This window comes from Scophthalmus maximus, chromosome 7 (assembly GCF_022379125.1).
Source record: "Scophthalmus maximus strain ysfricsl-2021 chromosome 7, ASM2237912v1, whole genome shotgun sequence".
NCBI lineage: Eukaryota > Metazoa > Chordata > Actinopteri > Pleuronectiformes > Scophthalmidae > Scophthalmus > Scophthalmus maximus.
The window spans coordinates 1,990,060-2,008,315 of NC_061521.1; the positions used below are offsets into that span (position 1 = coordinate 1,990,060).

At 41.8% G+C, this 18,256-nt stretch overlaps 2 protein-coding genes across 9 annotated transcripts; one reads left to right on the top strand and one right to left on the bottom strand.

Annotated features, from left to right (window-relative positions):
- Positions 1-16: 16 nt before the first annotated feature.
- On the bottom strand, positions 17-4,998 carry LOC118315993 (nuclear receptor-interacting protein 3-like). Of its 2 annotated transcripts, none has more exons than XM_035643744.2 (8): positions 4,866-4,998; positions 2,747-2,991; positions 2,019-2,186; positions 1,714-1,796; positions 1,471-1,610; positions 1,298-1,350; positions 1,045-1,133; positions 17-591 (listed from the first exon to the last, which is right to left on the bottom strand). In XM_035643744.2, exons 1-8 carry the CDS (start codon positions 4,978-4,980, stop codon positions 561-563), a joined length of 924 nt encoding a protein of 307 aa, XP_035499637.2. In that variant the 5' UTR covers positions 4,981-4,998; the 3' UTR covers positions 17-560. The 2 variants fall into 2 exon arrangements, with proteins under 2 accessions (XP_035499637.2, XP_035499636.2); XM_035643743.2 differs by having other exon boundaries at positions 2,019-2,189.
- Positions 3,219-17,744, top strand: znf143b (zinc finger protein 143b). 7 transcript variants are annotated; one of them, XM_035643729.2, is made up of 15 exons: positions 3,219-3,239; positions 7,497-7,612; positions 8,462-8,650; positions 8,880-8,960; positions 9,702-9,895; positions 10,442-10,510; positions 10,598-10,714; positions 10,905-10,980; positions 11,596-11,721; positions 12,406-12,585; positions 12,886-13,113; positions 13,846-13,994; positions 15,279-15,431; positions 16,383-16,511; positions 17,370-17,744. In XM_035643729.2, exons 2-15 carry the CDS (start codon positions 7,507-7,509, stop codon positions 17,451-17,453), a joined length of 1,881 nt encoding a protein of 626 aa, XP_035499622.1. In that variant the 5' UTR covers positions 3,219-3,239; positions 7,497-7,506; the 3' UTR covers positions 17,454-17,744. The 7 variants fall into 7 exon arrangements, with proteins under 7 accessions (XP_035499622.1, XP_035499629.1, XP_035499626.1 ...); XM_035643736.2 differs by lacking the exon at positions 3,219-3,239 and adding an exon at positions 5,321-5,459; XM_035643733.2 differs by lacking the exon at positions 3,219-3,239 and adding an exon at positions 5,326-5,459 and having other exon boundaries at positions 7,500-7,612.
- The last annotated feature ends 512 nt before the right edge of the window (positions 17,745-18,256 follow it).

Sequence of the window (18,256 nt, forward strand, 5' to 3'; positions counted from 1 at the left end):
TGCAAAAACAAAGAAAGACTTTCACATCACATCCTTCGGGATTTAATTTCATCTTCAGTGCTACACTTTGCTACAGTCACATGATAAAACATGTCACAAGAGTCACTGTCAGGCTGCGACCTCATTGCAAATACACGCGTCAGACTAGAAAACACACTTACGACATTATAAAATACATTAGATAAACAGTTGGTCCGTGTGCAGTGGTTTGTGCTGAGTTTATCAGCAACAACCTCCAACTTTAGTTCTAGTAGTGTAGGATACAAGAGCATTAAATCACAATCCTATCAGAATCTGAAGGTTTACGGCATGACGACACTTCTACTGTAGTTCTGTAGGCTATGAGGATTCTATTCATAGACAGTGAGCAACCTTCCTGTATTGACCGATGCCTCTGTGCTAAAACAAGTGACATCTCCAGACCCATGAACGCAGCAAAGAGTTGGACGTGAGATATTGAGAGGTGAAGAAATCAGAAGTTCCCTGTTGAGGCATCTAGTTTCAAGGGTACAGAGTATTTGTATTGCTTTAGGTCTCTTTGTGTGTTGGTGGTGGGAACATCAGTATCCCAGGTCTGTGAAGTCCGAGGAGCTGAAAGGAGAAGCAGAAACGTCTTGTTTGAATTGTTTTGCAGAATAGAATCCATTGTCTGGCAAATGACAGTGTCTATTAATGATGCTCATGCTGATTAGACTACAGTCGTAGTCTTCTGAAGTAGCCACAGAACTACACAACAGTTCCACATAAATCTAAGAGAATACATATATCAACAATTGTGCTTTTAAAAAACGTTATAAGCTCTGGGAGACGAGGGCTTTCAAAGACTCCTAAAAGTTTGAATCAAAAATGATATAGTCCTAGTGTGAGTTTGTCATTTGTCTGTGTTCCACTTGTTAACGACTAATAACAACAATATTGTGAGGATGATTCTTTCTAAATTAAGTGTGTTTGTTCGGAGCTTACGGGGTGAACCCGCACAGTAAAAGAGTACGCGCACTCTCTCGGCAAACGCTTTCTTGAAGGCTGGGAAAATTATGATTTTACCTTTCGCTGAATGGCTTTTTAGCAAATTGAACTTGTTCCCTCACAGCTGTCCCAAACACCAACATCTGCTTTTCGGTGTCAATTACACACTGCAAAAGAAAAAGACAACACACACACACATACAGGATGCTCATTTTGGTCTAAGAGTAGCAAAGTCTGCTAATAATTATTGGGCCTTCGTTATTGACATATGTCTATGTTTCTAATTATGTTTAAATGTTCCCACTGGCATTTGAGTCAGTAAATGATTTACCTTCAGTAACTTGAGTGTCTGGTTTCCCAGCGACATCAGTGGCCTGTCACTTTCTGCAAATACATTTAAAATGAAGGCAATAATATCGATACTGAAAGCGTCTTAAAATCACCACCTATGGTCTCAAAGTGTCACTGTTTTACACTTGGATGTATCTTATTCCTCCTCCTCACCCAGAATGGCAAACGAGCACATTATCCTGAGTTGCCCGATGGTCAGACCGAGCTCCTTGACGTGACCTTCGACGTAGAGCTTGCTCTGAAATGGGAACCCGTCCGTCTCCACCTTGTTCTCCTCGACCAGCCCTTTCAAACTTTGAGAGAAACCGAGGCATTAACCCACTGGACGCTGAAAATGACCCTTTAATGTCTGTCAAAAGGAGAGACCATGAGCGTGTGTGCTCTGAATCCCCTCACCCTAATCTCTCCACAGTCAGCGAGGACATCAGGTTCAGTTTGCAGCCCGTGTCGATCAGCACATTCACCTCCTGTCCGAAGCACTGCAGACGCACAGAGAACGTCGGGGAGGGAAAGGTTGTATGAAGAACACAGGATGGTGAGAAACAACAGGAAAAGAAAAATATCATGTTAAAATGTGTTATTAATTACTTCATACTGGCAATACTAAAAAGTATATCCAATGTTAATAACAATTTTGATTGAATTACTTTTTAATAGAATATATTAAACATTTTGAAAAACTTTAACCAACTTCCACTCACCTTACATTGCACATAAATTAAATCATCCTTGTCTTCTTCCTCGTCGCAATGTGAATTTAAATGACTACATCTCAGTAGGACCCCTCCGTTGTTTGCTACCCCGCACATCTTCATCCTTTCCTGGGACAGCTTGGCCTGCAGCAGGCGCTTCTGCAGGATATGGTGTGGCTGCTGCAGTAGAAAAAAGAAGACAGAAAACGAGCATGGCCAGAAAATGGGGCCACGTTCTCATTTCATTTCTGTGGAGCTACAGCTCAAGTACAAATCAAATAATCTGTAATAATGCTGCCCAATGATCTTGACAAAAATGATGGTGAGGAAAAAGTAGAACCGAATTACTTACAGGCCGGAGTTCAAGTGATCTTATCAGATTTTCAAATTTTGTGCGATTTGTTTGGCTGTTACAATATAAATGATTCGCATTGTCATACATCCATTTTGCTAAAATTATAGTTGTTTTAGTCCTCATTCATTTCCAACATACCTGCCAGTTTATATTTAATCGTATTTTTCAGAATGCAAGAATAAGTAAAAAAATGTGTAATTTGAAGATTAAGATTATAAAAGGAGCATAAATGATCAACAAGGGTCATTTGTCATCTTAACACTAACAAAAAGTCATCATTCTTAGACCGCTTGTGTTCTTCTTATAGAGGCTGCATGGTCCTTAATGTGTAGGGTACAACAAATACAGCAATAATCATAGATTATAGAAGTGTGTGGCTCACCCCTTGTGTCGCCGTCCCGAGCTTCTTCAGTCCGTCCAGAGGCAGCAGGTCAGCTGAGTCCTTGTGGAGGAACTGGATCGCCTGTTTCAGCCTCCTCTGCTGCCTCAGGGCCGCAGCATCCGGGGCCCCCGCGTCCGGCCGCAACATGACGGCGGGTGTCTGAGTCAGACCCGCGGCGGTGTGCGTCTCTTCTGCGCTGCACCCGCCTGCGTGCGGCCGGGTCCACTCCTCTCCTCCAATCAGAGCTGCAAGCAGCGTTAAAGGGCTCTTACACCTAAATGATGCTGTGCCGTTACCGCGGAAACGCATGATTCAGAACCTTTCACGATCTTTGGAGCAGACTGCTGTGTTGTGTGAATGAATCACGCACATGCTTTTGCCTGTCCAAACAGCAATGTGCTGCCAGGGCTTGGCTCGGGTGAGGACCCTGCAGCTGAGTTCTGCACTTGTTCTGGAGGATGAGGTGTGGACGAGGGTCTTTGCCACGGAGTCAGTGAGTGATGGGCGTGGTCCAGCAGTATTTTTAAGGTGGTAGAAGTGATTTGTGAAGTAACAATATCAGAGATCACAAGTGTCTTTAAGTGTTGACTAATACATTGTATTTCCCTACATAACATAAACATAACACATGGCAAAAGAAAAAGGACTTTATTTAGGGACGAGGCATGATGGCCATCAAGACCTGGTATCAAACAAGCACACTACTGACGATGTGTCCGGTGTACAACACTCCTAAAACTCTTCCCAAGCCAAGATATGCCTCCCACATAACTCAACTCAGAACCACCCGTCACTAATGCACAACTCTCAACACAAATCTTGTGGAAGTGCTCTCCACCTATTGGCACAATGGACATTTTGTAACATCTCGTCCTGTTTTTTGTATTCCTACCAAATTTTATAAATCTAGGCATTAGTGCTACTTTTGTTGAAACTTGTACGGTGGTGCCAGTGGGGAATTTTGCCAAAATTCAAGCCTGCTTGTCCCCTGAAAAACAGCTTCCTGTGGCATGGCGAATAATGCAGTGCCATGGCAACGATGTTTCCAACACCACCACTTACAGCCACCTCAGTGCTAAACTATAATTGAATAACCATCTATCTGATAGTTTCCTCAAAATTTAACATTGTGAACATTATAAAATATACTCCATGGCATTAGATTGTGCACGTGTACCACCCACTAGGTCGGGAGCCACACTGTGGGGTTCCTCAATCAGATGACAGCAGCAACTAGAGGCTTTTTGAGCATTGATTTAACTTCACGGTCCGCTTGGATGCTGCAATTTGTGGTGCTGTTGAGTTGTATTGCAAAATGCACACGTGTTTCTGTTATTTTGTTCCTCAAAGCTTTATAACAGAAAGCCCTCTCTGTATAATCCAATACAATTCGACGGCACCACAAACTACATCCAAAAAAAGATTCAGCTGATCATCATGGAGGTTGACGGGTTGTTTGGTACACTAAGCGAAAACGAATGTTAGGTGAACCTTATAACCTGTCAGCCTGTCCTGATATGTTGTGAGGTAATATGATCAAACAGCACAAAAATGAGAGACTATACTTTACGGTAAATCTATTTCAGGATGTGTACTAATATATCTTAATGTAGATTCAAGACTTTTTTGTAATTTAATAATGTACACCTTATTGCATATATGCATGTCACTGTACTGTACAGACAGGTGACAAATTAAAGGAGAGACTAACATTAATAAAGTGTCTTAATAAGATGTCGGGTCATCATGATGGGACAACTGCACAGCCTCAATGGACAAGACTCTGGAACTCCATCAGAGGATGAGTCTAAAGCGTTGGTCCATAGGCGTTGAATTGGGTTGAGATCTGGTGACCGTGAAGACTTCATTTTCATAATGATCAAAGCATTAGGTAACCCTCCGTCCCCAATGGAGGCATTTTAATGCAACTCGGAAGAGGCCACTCCCATCAGAATAGAAATGTTTCCTCATAGAATTAATGGTGATCACTCATAACAACTTTCTGCGTTTGTGCCACATGCTGCAGAGCACGGTTGTCTGTCAAATGAGTAGCTGTTCAACGCGGTGCACGTGTGGAAACATCTGCATTCTCCACTCATGTATTCATACGTTTCCTTACATTCTTTCACCCGCCTGTATATTCCAGCTGTGGTGCTTTGTGTCACTGTCGGACAGATGTTAGCCGGACATCTCTCCTCACTCCATTGCCCACATCCCCCCTGTTTTACCCACATCGCCTTGTTTTCAACATGGAGGCCGAGAAACCTCCGCACACGTCGCTTGTTTACGTCGCAGATATATCAAAGCCAACCACGGCCCGCGGCACGCGGCGGCTCTGAACGCGCGGAGTCAGTCGGACGTCGCCTTGTGTTGGAGTTTAAACGTGTATTTTCGACGAGGACGCTTCGCATTTCCAGTCCAAACACTCTGGCAATACGAAAACCGACGCGGAATGGCGTCCGGCAGGGGCCCGGGAAGATGAATAACAGCCGCACACGCGTCGAATTGTCAATGACGGACGTGGTAGTTGACCAATGGGCGTGGGCTGTGCGCGCCTCTAGCCAATCGCGGCGTCTGGCGTGCGAGTAGGCATGCCGCACCGGTCGGAGGGGTGCGCTCGCGTACATGTTCCCGGCGTGCGGGCATCGCCGAGCGTTTCCTGCACTGGTGCATGGTGGTCGAACAGGAGGAATTGTTGGAAATTTTTTCGGAGGTTAGTTTATAAATTGGTTTTTACCCAGTGTGCATTATTCCCAGAGCCATGTCTGCGAAGAGGGGGCGCGGCAGGCCGTGGCGAGGGATTCTAACGGCGCCTAGAAAATACAGTCTTAGCAAAAAATTAAGTGACATCCAGCGGGTGAAAATGCTTATGTTATTGTTACTTAGCTCAGAGGTCCCCCGGTGTTGTTTCCTAACTGCGACGCTAGTTTCACGGCTCGGGTGCTTCACGGCAGGCAGCTAGCGGCCGCTCCGTCCGCCGCACACGAGCCGGCTCGGGGCTTCGGATGCCAACTCCGAGCGGCCGTTTGCCCGCGGACTTCACAGCCGTTGATAGATAGTTCGAAGACCGCCGATGTCAAGTCGTGACAGCGCTCCTTTGCGTAGTTGCCACCGCTGTTAGCTTGGCGGCTAACACGCTAGCTCAGTTATGACAGGGCGTTATAAAGTGCACACGCACGCTGTCAGTGCTCCCACCGGCCGGTGTCCGTCGTCCAACACGGCGGGCTCACGACGCGCGTCACACTGCGTTTAGTTCCACGGCGACAATTGTGGCAATTCATGCGCGTTACCACATCGTAGCATGGCTAGCTAACTAGCCTGCTAGCTAACTAGCTAGCCTGCTAGCTAGCCCCAGATACTACATTCAAACCAACAAGCGCCAAAAAAAGCAGCTGCAGCGGCAGCGGCCACCGACACTAGAGCAGCGTCGGGTGAAAACAAGTGAACATGAGGAAGGGTCACGCGGGGAAGCTCGATCGCACCAGTAATAACAGCAGCTAACTTTATTTGTCGAATGAAGATGTAAACAACAGCTGACAACTTCCGCACAGCTTCAAAACTCCAGGCTTAACGCAATGAGTAATTCGATAGACAAATGAAAACCTTTAAGTTGCTTATGTTGTGTCACCTGAGCTTGAGGCCCGGAAGTCTTTTATCAAAATGGACATTTGAGACCTTGATCATTTGACTTGTGCGCCTCTGCACTCACTCGTCCATCTTAACCTGGTGCCGTCAGACCTGCATGTACTCAGATGCTCAGTGTGTGATGAGACTGTTCAAGGCTGGTGTTGACTCAACTGCATGATCATTTCGGAGGATGTGACGCTGTCGAAGGGTTTTGCATGACACACACAGGTTCAGCGATTGATTTGAATGTGCTGGACGAAATAGTTGCAACACCTGTCAACGCAAGGCAGCACCTCCGACTTGACTTCAGCCCAGCATGATGAGACAGTTGTACACATTATTGATTTAATCAATTAATCTAGTAAGGAACAGGATTTGCCTTTAAGCGTCTTCTGGTTGATATGGTCCGGATGTGACGAGTCCCGGTACAGAGGTTTTTGTTCTGTACCTGGCCACGTGTCTAGATGGTAAAAACACAAATAGCAAATGGTCTTTATTTGTCTTTTGACATGAATACATGTTTCACAAATTTGACTGTTGAGTTTAAAACTATTTTAGTCTCCCTGTTGGTCCTGTGGAACTCCTTCTCAAATGGCTGCTCCTGTTTATTTCCTAACAGTGTTCAACTTTGACATGTAACCTTATATGTCATGTTAGGGGGATTTTAAGACAGGCCTGTTCATTTTATTTAGAACATTGTCACAGAACATGGCTGACATGACAACCACAATCAAAAATCAATTAAATAATTTCATCCTAAAAGAGCATCTGTATTAAAGTATATGGAAATGAAGAAAAAATATTTGTGTTTGTATGTTGCATATTACTTAATGTGTTTTATTAAATTTCACGCACAGTATTTCAGCATAGTAAATCTGTTCATGCTGCACATGTGGGAAGAACAGGGGTTAATAGGGGCCCACAAATCACCTTGTATATCAGCTCTTCTTGGAAGTAGTTTGTATGTTGCCTGTACATTTAAATTATTTGTGACATGTACCAAGTGTGTTACAGTCACCAGTGGGCCACCAGCTCTCATGTTGCAAAGTACATCCTCAGTGCTTGTGTCGGTGTGTCTCTGACAGGACAGTTTCTAATGTGTCTCCCGCATGTGTCACCCCAGCAGCTAAAGCATGCTCTTGGCCCAGATAAACCGGGACTCGCAGGGAATGGCGGAGTTTCACGATGCCGACGGGCAGCCGGTCACTCTCTGTCTGACAGAGGCCGTGACAGTAGCAGGTGAGCTTTCACACTTGACCATCTGACACCGTTCAGTGTTAACGTTAGACTGCGACACCGCCTGAGACAACTGACCAAACTGTTCTGTTGTTTTATTTCATCATGTCTGCATCATGTGTCATGCTATAATTATTGTACCGCTGCTAAGGAGGCAATACAAACTTTATTAATCTCGTAAGGTTCAATTAAAGCATCATGCCACAAGTAGAAGAATGAATGTATATTATATTATAAGTTGTACTTTACTATATATGTTACAAGCATCTACTATAAACAATATGAAGTCTGAAAAATGAGAAACTGTTTTATTTTCTATGCTTGCCTTCACTTTGTTATATCTCATTTTGATAAGAAATGTAGAAACTGCTTTATCATTATAATGGTTGTTGTTGATTTTGTATATCATATGGGAATCATAGTGAAAGTATGCTGATAAAATAGATGACTACAAATAAAGGGAGGCGATAAGGATGCTTCTATACATAATTGCTTGTCTGTACTACAGTGTTTGCAGATAAGCAATTATCTATTTAATTGCTTATCTGCAAACACAGTAGTACAGAGATAGTTAACAGTTGGGAAGTGTGAATGGCTCATAGACAAAACCTGGAAAATTGATAGAACAAGAGTATTAGGTGTAAAAAATATTAGTCCATAACCATTTCATTAAAATTCTCTTCAAAATGTGCCTTAGTTGTCAATTTAAAGACTAAAATCCAAACAGTGAGCGTGACCTCCATCCGGAGGTGGTACCAATATCAGATCTTTGTCCCCTTTTGGCCCACCCCACAATCGTCTTATTTCTTAAGTCGATAGCTAACGTATAGTTGTTGTCAAACCATTCCCCAGATGGCGATCAGATGGAGAGCATGGACACAGTGAGCCTGCAGGCCGTTACTCTTGCGGATGGATCCACCGCGTACATCCAACACGACTCCAAAGCTTCCTTCGCAGACGGACAGATCATGGACGGCCAGGTGATCCAGCTGGAGGATGGCTCCGCCGCCTACGTTCAGCATGTGTCGATGCCTAAAGCAGGTAAAGCTCTGCAGAGTCTCCAGCCTGAATAGTGTTCTCGTTGGAAACAGACATTCCACCCAGCAAATGTTGTATCTTGATGGGAAGCAATTATTTATTTGTACTTCATCTGGGTTGCATAATGCGATCATTTAGGATTGCAAGAGTTTATAGAGATGTCCAGAAAATCTGCTTGAACAAACTGTCACTTTGGTGGTAGTGTCTAATTAATTTTGTTTTGTTGTTGTAGGAGGGGACAGTTTACAGCTTGAAGATGGGCAGGCAGTTCAGCTAGAAGATGGAACAACAGCCTACATTCACACACCCAAAGGTAAAAAAGAAAGTGTTTAACACATTCTCCAGATAATTTTAAGTTCTTCGTGTATGTTATAATTTTTGATGTCCTTGTAATCAAATTGAATTTCATACCATTGTAAAGAAATAAACAACTAGTAGGGCACCTTGCCATGTCTAAGAAAGTGAAAAAAACAACAATCTGTATCTGTCCGTTTATACGGATCCACTCGAAAATGTACTGGTTACTTCCTTGGGTCATGCCCCACCCCTCCTTAAAATTTCATGGTAATCAGTAAAGTGTTTTTTTTTCCGTAATCCTGCTAACAAACAGACAAATGGCAAAAACATGACAAACCATTCAAATACAAGACATTGCAAACCTAAAACGCCACACAGCTCAAAATGAGGCTCAAGAGCAAATAACAGAAATAGAATAAGGAAAACAGAATTTATTGTTCTGATGCCTTTCCTGCAATTTCTTTCAGCCCTTTACATCCTGTAGATAAGTTGTGTGCAAGTAATTTGTAGCTTCAAAGCTAGTTTGTGGACCTTTTAAAAACATTTTATTCATTCTCACGTCATCACACTTCTGATCAGGGAAATATTTTTGAAATATTCTTGGTGTCTGGACTTTCCTGTCTATGTTTTATTTGTGGACATCATAAAACTGCTCTGACTCCACCCAACCTCTATGAGCCAACAACCATCTCAGGTTTTAAACCTGAGGCCAAATTCCTCATCAGATTTCCTTCTCTACATCCTTGTTTCTGTGCAGATACATATGACCATGGCGGCCTGCAGGAGGTGCAGCTGGAGGATGGGAGCACAGCCTACATCCAGCACACTGTGCACATGCCCCAGTCCAACACCATCCTGGCCATCCAGGCTGACGGCACCATCGCAGACCTGCAGGCTGAGGCCACTGCCATTGACCCAGAGACCATCAGCGTGCTGGAACAGTACACCAAGGTAAACGCAATGCATAGTTGTGCTTTTAGGGGCAAAGTCAACGATTCAAGCCTCTGAGGTCTGGCACCACAGTTGTCTTATAAATCAGAGTCAGACCAACTTTCCACCCAGTCTGGTCTTAATTCCTGTTTATAAACTCCTTTATAATTACCCCACGGGATCACATGTACAATCCCTAAACATCAATTGTTATATTATGTCCCTTACAGTGCTGGTGCAGTCTGGCTAACTGGAAACATAATATATTTTTTTCCTAATAAGCATTTGATAATGTAGACTGTATTGATAACCTCTTGATTTGGTTAGATTTTGAAATGCACTCCTCGTGGTTTATCTTGGAAAACATGTTTCTGATCTGAATTACATACATGACTGTGTGTGTGTGTGTGTGTGTGTGTGTGTGTGTGTGTGTGTGTGTGTGTGTGTGTGTGTGTGTGTGTGTGTGTGTGTGTGTGTGTGTGTGTGTGTGTGTGTGTGTGTGTGTGTGTGTGTGTCTCTTGATTGTCAATGTTCATTACTGAATGTTCCATTTCTTCTCCTTGTCAGGTGGAGAATATAGAAAACCCCTTAGGGTCCTTCAGCAGAGTGGAAGCAGACAATGGTGTTCACATGCGGGTAGAGAATGTTTTCTAGTCTTTTTTTTTCTGGAATTTTATTCTTCATTCAGGTTAAACATCGAGGTCTACTTCCGGCTCGTTTCAGATTGTGTTACAGGGCCAAGACAACAGGCCGGCGAGGGTCTCAAATGTAGGAGAAAAGTCTTTCCGCTGTGAATACGAGGGCTGTGGAAAGCTCTACACCACTGCCCACCATCTCAAGGTAAGTGTGGGTGTTGGTAGTCGTGTATATATATGTGTGTGCTTCTGTGTTGCTTTGCTTGTCCCAGCTCAAAGTACATGCTTGTAGTAAGGCAGTGTTTCCCTTAAAGCATATTACTCATGTTGTTGTTGGCTACTTATTTGTTTTTTTCAGCCTCACTGCAGCACAGTTCATTTTGTTCATCTCACAGGTCCACGAGCGCTCCCACACTGGAGACAAACCGTACATCTGTGACTATCCTGGCTGTGGGAAGAAGTTTGCAACAGGTAGCTATGGAGAATATTATTTGTGTCACAGGTGATTAACTTCTGAGCAATTTGTTCTGACCTCACATCATCCCATTCTTTTGAACGCAATATCTCAGGAACTTAAACCGAGGAGATGTTTTTCAGCCATAACTCGAGACTACTTGATACTTATACTCTAATTTGACACTGTTGTCTAAAAGGATAAATGTTGGCATTTTATATCCAAGAGGTCAAAGGTCAACCTAACTGTGACATCATAACGGTTTGCTGAAACACCCTTAGCTCTGGAAGAGAAGAGGAGATTGTGTGACCATTTATTCTGCACTTTGACTGGTTGGTGGAAGTGTAATATGATGAAACAGGAGGCATTATAGTCTAAAAAAAACCTTAAACATTGGAACAAATCATTTCCATAACTCAGAGTAAAAAGAGATCTAGAATACATCAGAGCATTTTGGCAAATTACATTGGAAGTCTTTAACTGATTGCTGTAATGTTCATAATGACTAAAATGCTGCATACTGAGCTGCTGTTATTACATGACTGGACAGAAATAAAGGTGTGCTAACCAGGAATAAGGGCTTGAGTGAATGTCAGTGACTCAATTTCAGGTTTTTTTGATGGTTATTCAAGGGTATGGATTGAAGAGTCACTCACGCACACACACGGGGGAGAAGCCTTATAGATGTCAGGAGTTGAACTGCTGCAAGTCCTTCAAAACCTCTGGTGACCTTCAGAAGCACACAAGGACGCATACAGGTACTCCATCGCAGTCATAATGTTGCAATATTCAGTGATCCTGAAGGGGTTATTTTAAAGTTCAATATCATAGGTCAGGCACACGGTTTAACTGCATTTTGCCACTGCTGCTAAAGCCTCTGAATTGTTTCATAAAAAGGGACAGAGCGTTAGCAGCTGCATGCAACTGGCGATTTTTGAAACACCACAGATTGTGATGCAGTGCCAGGATTGGCTGTACAAGGTGCAAGGTTTCATTGAATAGATGTGTGGAGCGGAATTCTCCCTAAGAGCCGCCAAATTGCTGGAGGAGCTTTCAGGCACATGGTATTCATGAAAAGCATGACACCAAGATGTTGCGGTTTATTTTTGAAATATGTGATTTTCGTAGTGATGTTATTGGAGTGTTGTGGCCGAATAGAGAGATGCAGTGTTTAAAGACCTTATATTATTTCTCTGAAATGTTAAAATGGTTAGATCCAAATTTTAAAAACAATGAGGTCCAAATGGATTTATTTATTATCTTTTTTTACACAGGAAGCTGGTCACAACATTATTGAACTGAAAGTAAATTTTGAATCTACATGCCCTATTAATCACCAAACAAATATCAGATTCTTACAATATATTTCTAAAAAATTCCGGAGATTCAAGACTTGAACTATAACACCTCAAAACCCTGAGTTCCCCTTTCTTGTCTTGCAGGAGAGAAGCCTTTTAAATGCCCTGTCGAAGGCTGCGGCAGGTCATTTACCACATCCAACATCCGCAAAGTTCACATCCGAACACACACTGGTGAGCGGCCATACTACTGCTCTGAGCCCACCTGTGGACGGTCCTTCGCTAGTGCCACCAACTACAAGAACCATATGAGGATTCACACCGGTGAGGTCTTTTACACCCCAGTCTGTTATGTTGTCTGTACCGTGTAAATCGTAATGAGTCCGCCAGCAGTGAATTAATTCAATTGAGTTTTGTATATGGTCAAATCCCAAAATACATTATGTTAAGGCACATTATAAAACTGTAGAATCTCCACTTTACTATGTAGAGAGAAATCCGAAAGTGTCCACAGTGAGCAAAACACAAGTAACCTTCTCAAACCCTCTCCAGCTTCCCCACAACTACTCACAGTAACAATCAACAAATAAAAATCATTGTCTGACTTCTTTTCTGCTTCTCCAGGGGAGAAACCGTATGTGTGCACGGTGCCTGGGTGTGAAAAGCGCTTCACAGAATACTCCAGCCTTTACAAACACCATGTTGTTCACACACCCTGCAAACCTTACAACTGCAACCATTGTGGGAAAACCTACAAGCAGATCTCCACACTCGCCATGCACAAACGCACAGCCCACAACGACACGGAGCCCATAGAGGAGGAGCAGGAGGCGTACTTTGAGCCACCAGCAGGTCAGTGTGAGAAATAATCATGTAGTGTTTTATAAAGATTGGTGACATGTACAAGATTAGTTCAAACTTGAATATACAACTGCAACAATGAGTCAATTAATTGATAAGCTGAATGGCAGGAATTAAATTGGCAACAATTGTAATAATCAATTAATAGCATCATCTTCAGTTTGATAATTAGATGCCTTTCTTTTTCAAGTGATTATATTTAAGGTTTGGACTGCCGGTTGTTGTAATTCACTGGTTCCAGCTTCTCAAATGTGACAATTTGATGGGGTTTTGTTTTATTTATTTTTTGGTCACGATAATAAACTGAATGATTTTGAGTTGTTGGTCGAATAAAAGAACACAAAAGAATTTTAATATGTCAGCTTCAGTCGAGTAAAAGTTTTTTTTGTTAAATAACAATAATTATAAGTCACAGTCCAACAGTACTTGAAAAATAGCCTGGGGGGGACGTTTGTGACCTCACAAAAAGTGGGATTCTGCGAAGAAAGACCAAGCTATTAAGTAGAAGTGTAGTGAAGATGAGAAGGTGTAAAATATGCCGACATTCCTAGAATATATTAAGCATAAATATATGTATATGAAAGGAAAATGTGAAACTAAGGTACAGCATGATGGTTGGATAAGAAAAATGCACATTATGAAAGTGAATAGTAAATATACACAGATACAAAATAAATTAAATATGAAATTAAATTCCAATAACATTTTTCAATCTAATTTCAGATGCCATCGATGACCCTAACGTGAGTTACACAGCAGCAGTGGTCGATGCAGATGACTCCGGCTCAGAGCAGGTTCCAGTGGACACCTCGGACATGGTTTGTCAGCAGCACGTTGCCTTGGTAACGCAGGAGGACGGGACACAACAGCAGGTAAGTAGTAAATACAATCCAGACAGTTCCAAGAACTGAAGGCCTTACGCAATACAGAGAATGCCAGAATACTTCGTAAGTTCAACTCAGGAGTCCAAAGTCCTGAGGATAGGAAGATTTTTTTTCACCTAGAATAGAAGTGTTCTCGCTGACATCACCAGCTCAGCGAGGCACTGGTGATGACAATTCATAACAACTGAACATCACTGTACTTCTTGTACTATTTCTTTTTTTTTAAAGAAAAAAATAATACACTCAATATAGACCACATGCTCGTTTTCCTTTATTATTTTTTTGTGAAATGCAGGGATATCTATGAATATGAGGACCACACAGGCAGCATTTACTCTGGAATAAAAATAAATTGATCCTTCAGCAACAAATATATTATTTAAACTCTGAGGCCAAATTTAGTCTTTCAAATGGAATGATATCATCATGTGTCACCTATCAGTGATAATCCCTGTTTTGAATCTAAAACAGGTCTCTTGTGTGATTTGTTTAGACACTGTTCTACGAACCACATCCATCCATCATCTGATCAGCTGCCAGGCTTTTAACCAGATCAAAGAGACATGATCGCATCACTCCCATTTTAGCCTCTTTACACTGGCTCCTAGTATGTTTTAGAATTGTTTTTTTTAATCTTACTGATCACTTCTAAGGCTCTTCATGGCCTCTCCCTGCTTTATCACTGGCATTTTAGTACTTTGGTTGCTGCTACTTAGTTTGTGATCCCAGTGCAGAGTTCTTTTATCTGGCTCGGCTGAAAACTAAAGGAGACAAGAGCGTTTTTGTCCAGACTCAGAGGCTATGGAACAATCGGCTCAAGGAAATCGGGTCAACTGATTTATTTACTCCCTGAAGTCCCTTCTTCAGGGAGACTTTCCTTAATTTACTTTTTGGTGTTTTTTACTTTCTTTTAACAGAATTTTAGCTGTTTTGAAAAAGTTTTTTCTATTATTATTACTACAATAAGTTCAAGTTAAAAAACTGAATTTTTGTTTTATATATACCGAACTGTTTATATGTTTCCTTGAAACTCTATGATTTTATAATGTGTATGTCGTTTTTTGTTTTTTTAATTTACTTTGATTCTTAAGTTCTCTTCAAATAAATATTATTTGTATTATATTTAGTATTATTATGTTTTTTGGTGTTAACACAAAAAGGGTATAAGGTAGCATAGTTATGGACTAATACTACAGATATTTGAAGAAAACATATCAGAATGGTTCACTGTGAAACTGAATCTTTTTAAATCTGCATTGTCTCTCACATCAGGTCAGTATCTCTGAAGCGGACTTACAAGCTATGGGTGGCACAATCACCATGGTAACCCAAGAAGGCACAACCATAACCATCCCGGCCCATGAACTGACGACGCAAGGTGCTCACTCGGTTACCATGGTGACGACAGACGGCTCAGAAGAACAGGTAAACCACTGTCAGTGTTTTGTGTAGACTCTACGAGATTGTTAATATATAGTCTGCTCTGGTTTTCATGTGATGCTGCGTGACGTGTTAATGCATAACCTAAGTGTACATTAACAGCACAACAGTCATTAGTGTCAGGCGTCTGTCCAAGTCCAGGCAAATAGTTGGACATTTAACTCTTTATGGTGCACAACCAATTTCTCTGTTGGAGCTCTGTTATGGCATCAAATATAGTCAGTATTTGACTTGTCATCCACACCAAAGCAATACAAAAGTACTCTGGGTGCGGTCAAATTGTCCTTCCTATCTACTTTTCCGACTATCGACTATTCCCTGACCTCAGTGGAAGACGTCATGAGGTCAAGGAAAGGTGTAAAGGACGAGTAGGACTTAGGAAAAGCCGACAGCGGTGCTCAGAGAATCCGACTCGACTTTCACTATACTACATCATTATGCGATGGTGGATGTTATTGACGTGCGGCTGCCGTGGTGAAACTACAAGATGAACTACAAAAAACGCAGCGGATCCATCCATCATTTTTCAATGTGTATTACCACCGTGTGACATCATATGTAAGTGATTCATATGTAACAGTAACTTACATGGTGACGTGTGTCACTTCCTGGTCAATTTCATACTCTTTTCATTCTTCTTCTTCTACTTCATATTTAATCGTTTACGTTCGTGCATGGTGCGTCACGTTAAATATCGCTGCCACAATCAATTGTGGGGCATCTATTTCTCCTTTCCTTTTGCATAGGAAGGTCCAGTGTACCCTATGATAAAGGAGATAGGAAAGGAAGCATTGAAGCTCCCTTCCTTAGCATTTAGAGAAGCAGAAAATCTCTTATCATGGCTGCCGATGAAATACCTCCCAGTCACATCAAGATTTAGGAAACTACCTAAGCCAATTTGACAATTTGACTGTACCCTATGTCTGTCTCCCTCAGGTGGCCATCATGACACCCGACATGGCCTCATTCCAAACTGTGGAGGAGGCGGCCTACAGCCAAGAACAAGATGGCCTTCATCCTGTCACGTTACTGGCTACGTCCAACGGCACTCACATCGCTGTGCAGGTGGGTTGAACAACCCCATAGGACTAAATAGACTGGTGGGGTTTAGTTCTAATCTGTGATTACACATACACGCACGCACGCACGCACGCACGCACGCACGCACGCACGCACACACACACACACACACACACACACTGTTGCCTCCCATTTGCTTAAATGATTGACTATAAATCATTGGTAGGTGGGCTTAAGGTCAGGGGGTGTAGGTGTGTCTGCCCTCCTGCTGTTGCAGTTGATTAGAAATCAAACTAAACAGAAACTTACAACCACAGGAGGTGTTGCTTTTATATGTAATCCACTGTTTCTGGGGGGGCGTTGCTGTATAAATAATAAAAATGTATATATACAGTTAGAGTTTCATTTCATTTGCTTTGACAACAACACAAGGCTCTTAAGAAAAGGCAGAAGAAAATAAGTGGGGGAGTGCCTCCTGATTATTTAATGACAAGCACTGGTTGTCCCCACATCAAACAGATTGATTAAATCTATGTTTTTCTATTTAAAAATACATTTGCTTAAAGGAAATACTCTTTTCTTGAATTAAAAAAATATATTAACTATTCAATCCTAAAATCCCTAAAGGGTTTGCAGGTCTGGTGACAGACCTTTGTCATGTAAAACATGTTAAACCATGTCAATCACAAAAGCAAAACTGGTTCTCCACCTTTACCACCGTGTGACTGTCATCAAGGATATTCAGCAGCCTTTGACACACTTAGTCACGGTCGTGGCTGGTAATGTCTTTCACATGGGTGACAGAGTAAATAGATTAAATCAGTAGTGCTGAACGACTAACAGTCATTATCAGCATGTCAATCAGTGTTTGTAAAATACACATTGTTTTCTTTTTCTCTGTAGCTCAGTGATCAGCCTTCGCTGGAGGAAGCCATCAGAATAGCATCAAGAATACAACAAGGGGAGTCACCGGGCCTGGATGATTGATGGACGCATTATGGACTATGATTTAGGATCAAAACCATCACGATTGGATTATCAACAAGAGAAATCAAGTCTTCCTCCATGTTTGTTTGTTTGTTTGTTTTCACAAAAGAACTTAGCTTTTATGTGTACATAGTATTTTGATAACTGGAGTCGCGCTATGCTCTTTTGTTCCTCGGCCAAAAAGATGGATTGCAGAGGAGAAAATGCTTTCTAATGTTTATGGTGCACAGTGTACAGTGCAGTGTACAGCTAATGCTATTTCTAATAAAAAAGTGTGATTAATTGACAGTACTTGATTTTGAACACCTGATTTCCTGTTGAACCACCTTTACCTTTGATCCGCTATTAAGTTTCTTTGATATAATTTGTGAAGATAATGGCCAGATTAATTTCCCTGGTTGCCCCTAATCATTGTTGGGCGCCTATCTACCCCCACTATACACAGCAGTTTCATTATTTGAAATGACACAAGTAAATTCATTGATTTGTCAATTAACAGAAAATTAATGTGATTAATTATGCCAAAAATGAACTGGTACAAGCCTCCGAAATGTGAATGTTTCCCAGTTTCTATGATAGTGAACTAGACATGTTTGTGTTTTGAACATGTTCAGGTTTTGAGCATCAGGGAATAACAATGGGCCTCTTTTCCTTTTTTTCTGACAATTTATACACTTTAACAATTGAACAATTCCTGAACCGAATGGTAAATAAAGAAATGGCAAATTGCAGCCTTACAAGATAGAACAAATCTACCTTACCAAAGTTTTTGAATGTGTCCTTTTACGTGACACATTCAAAAT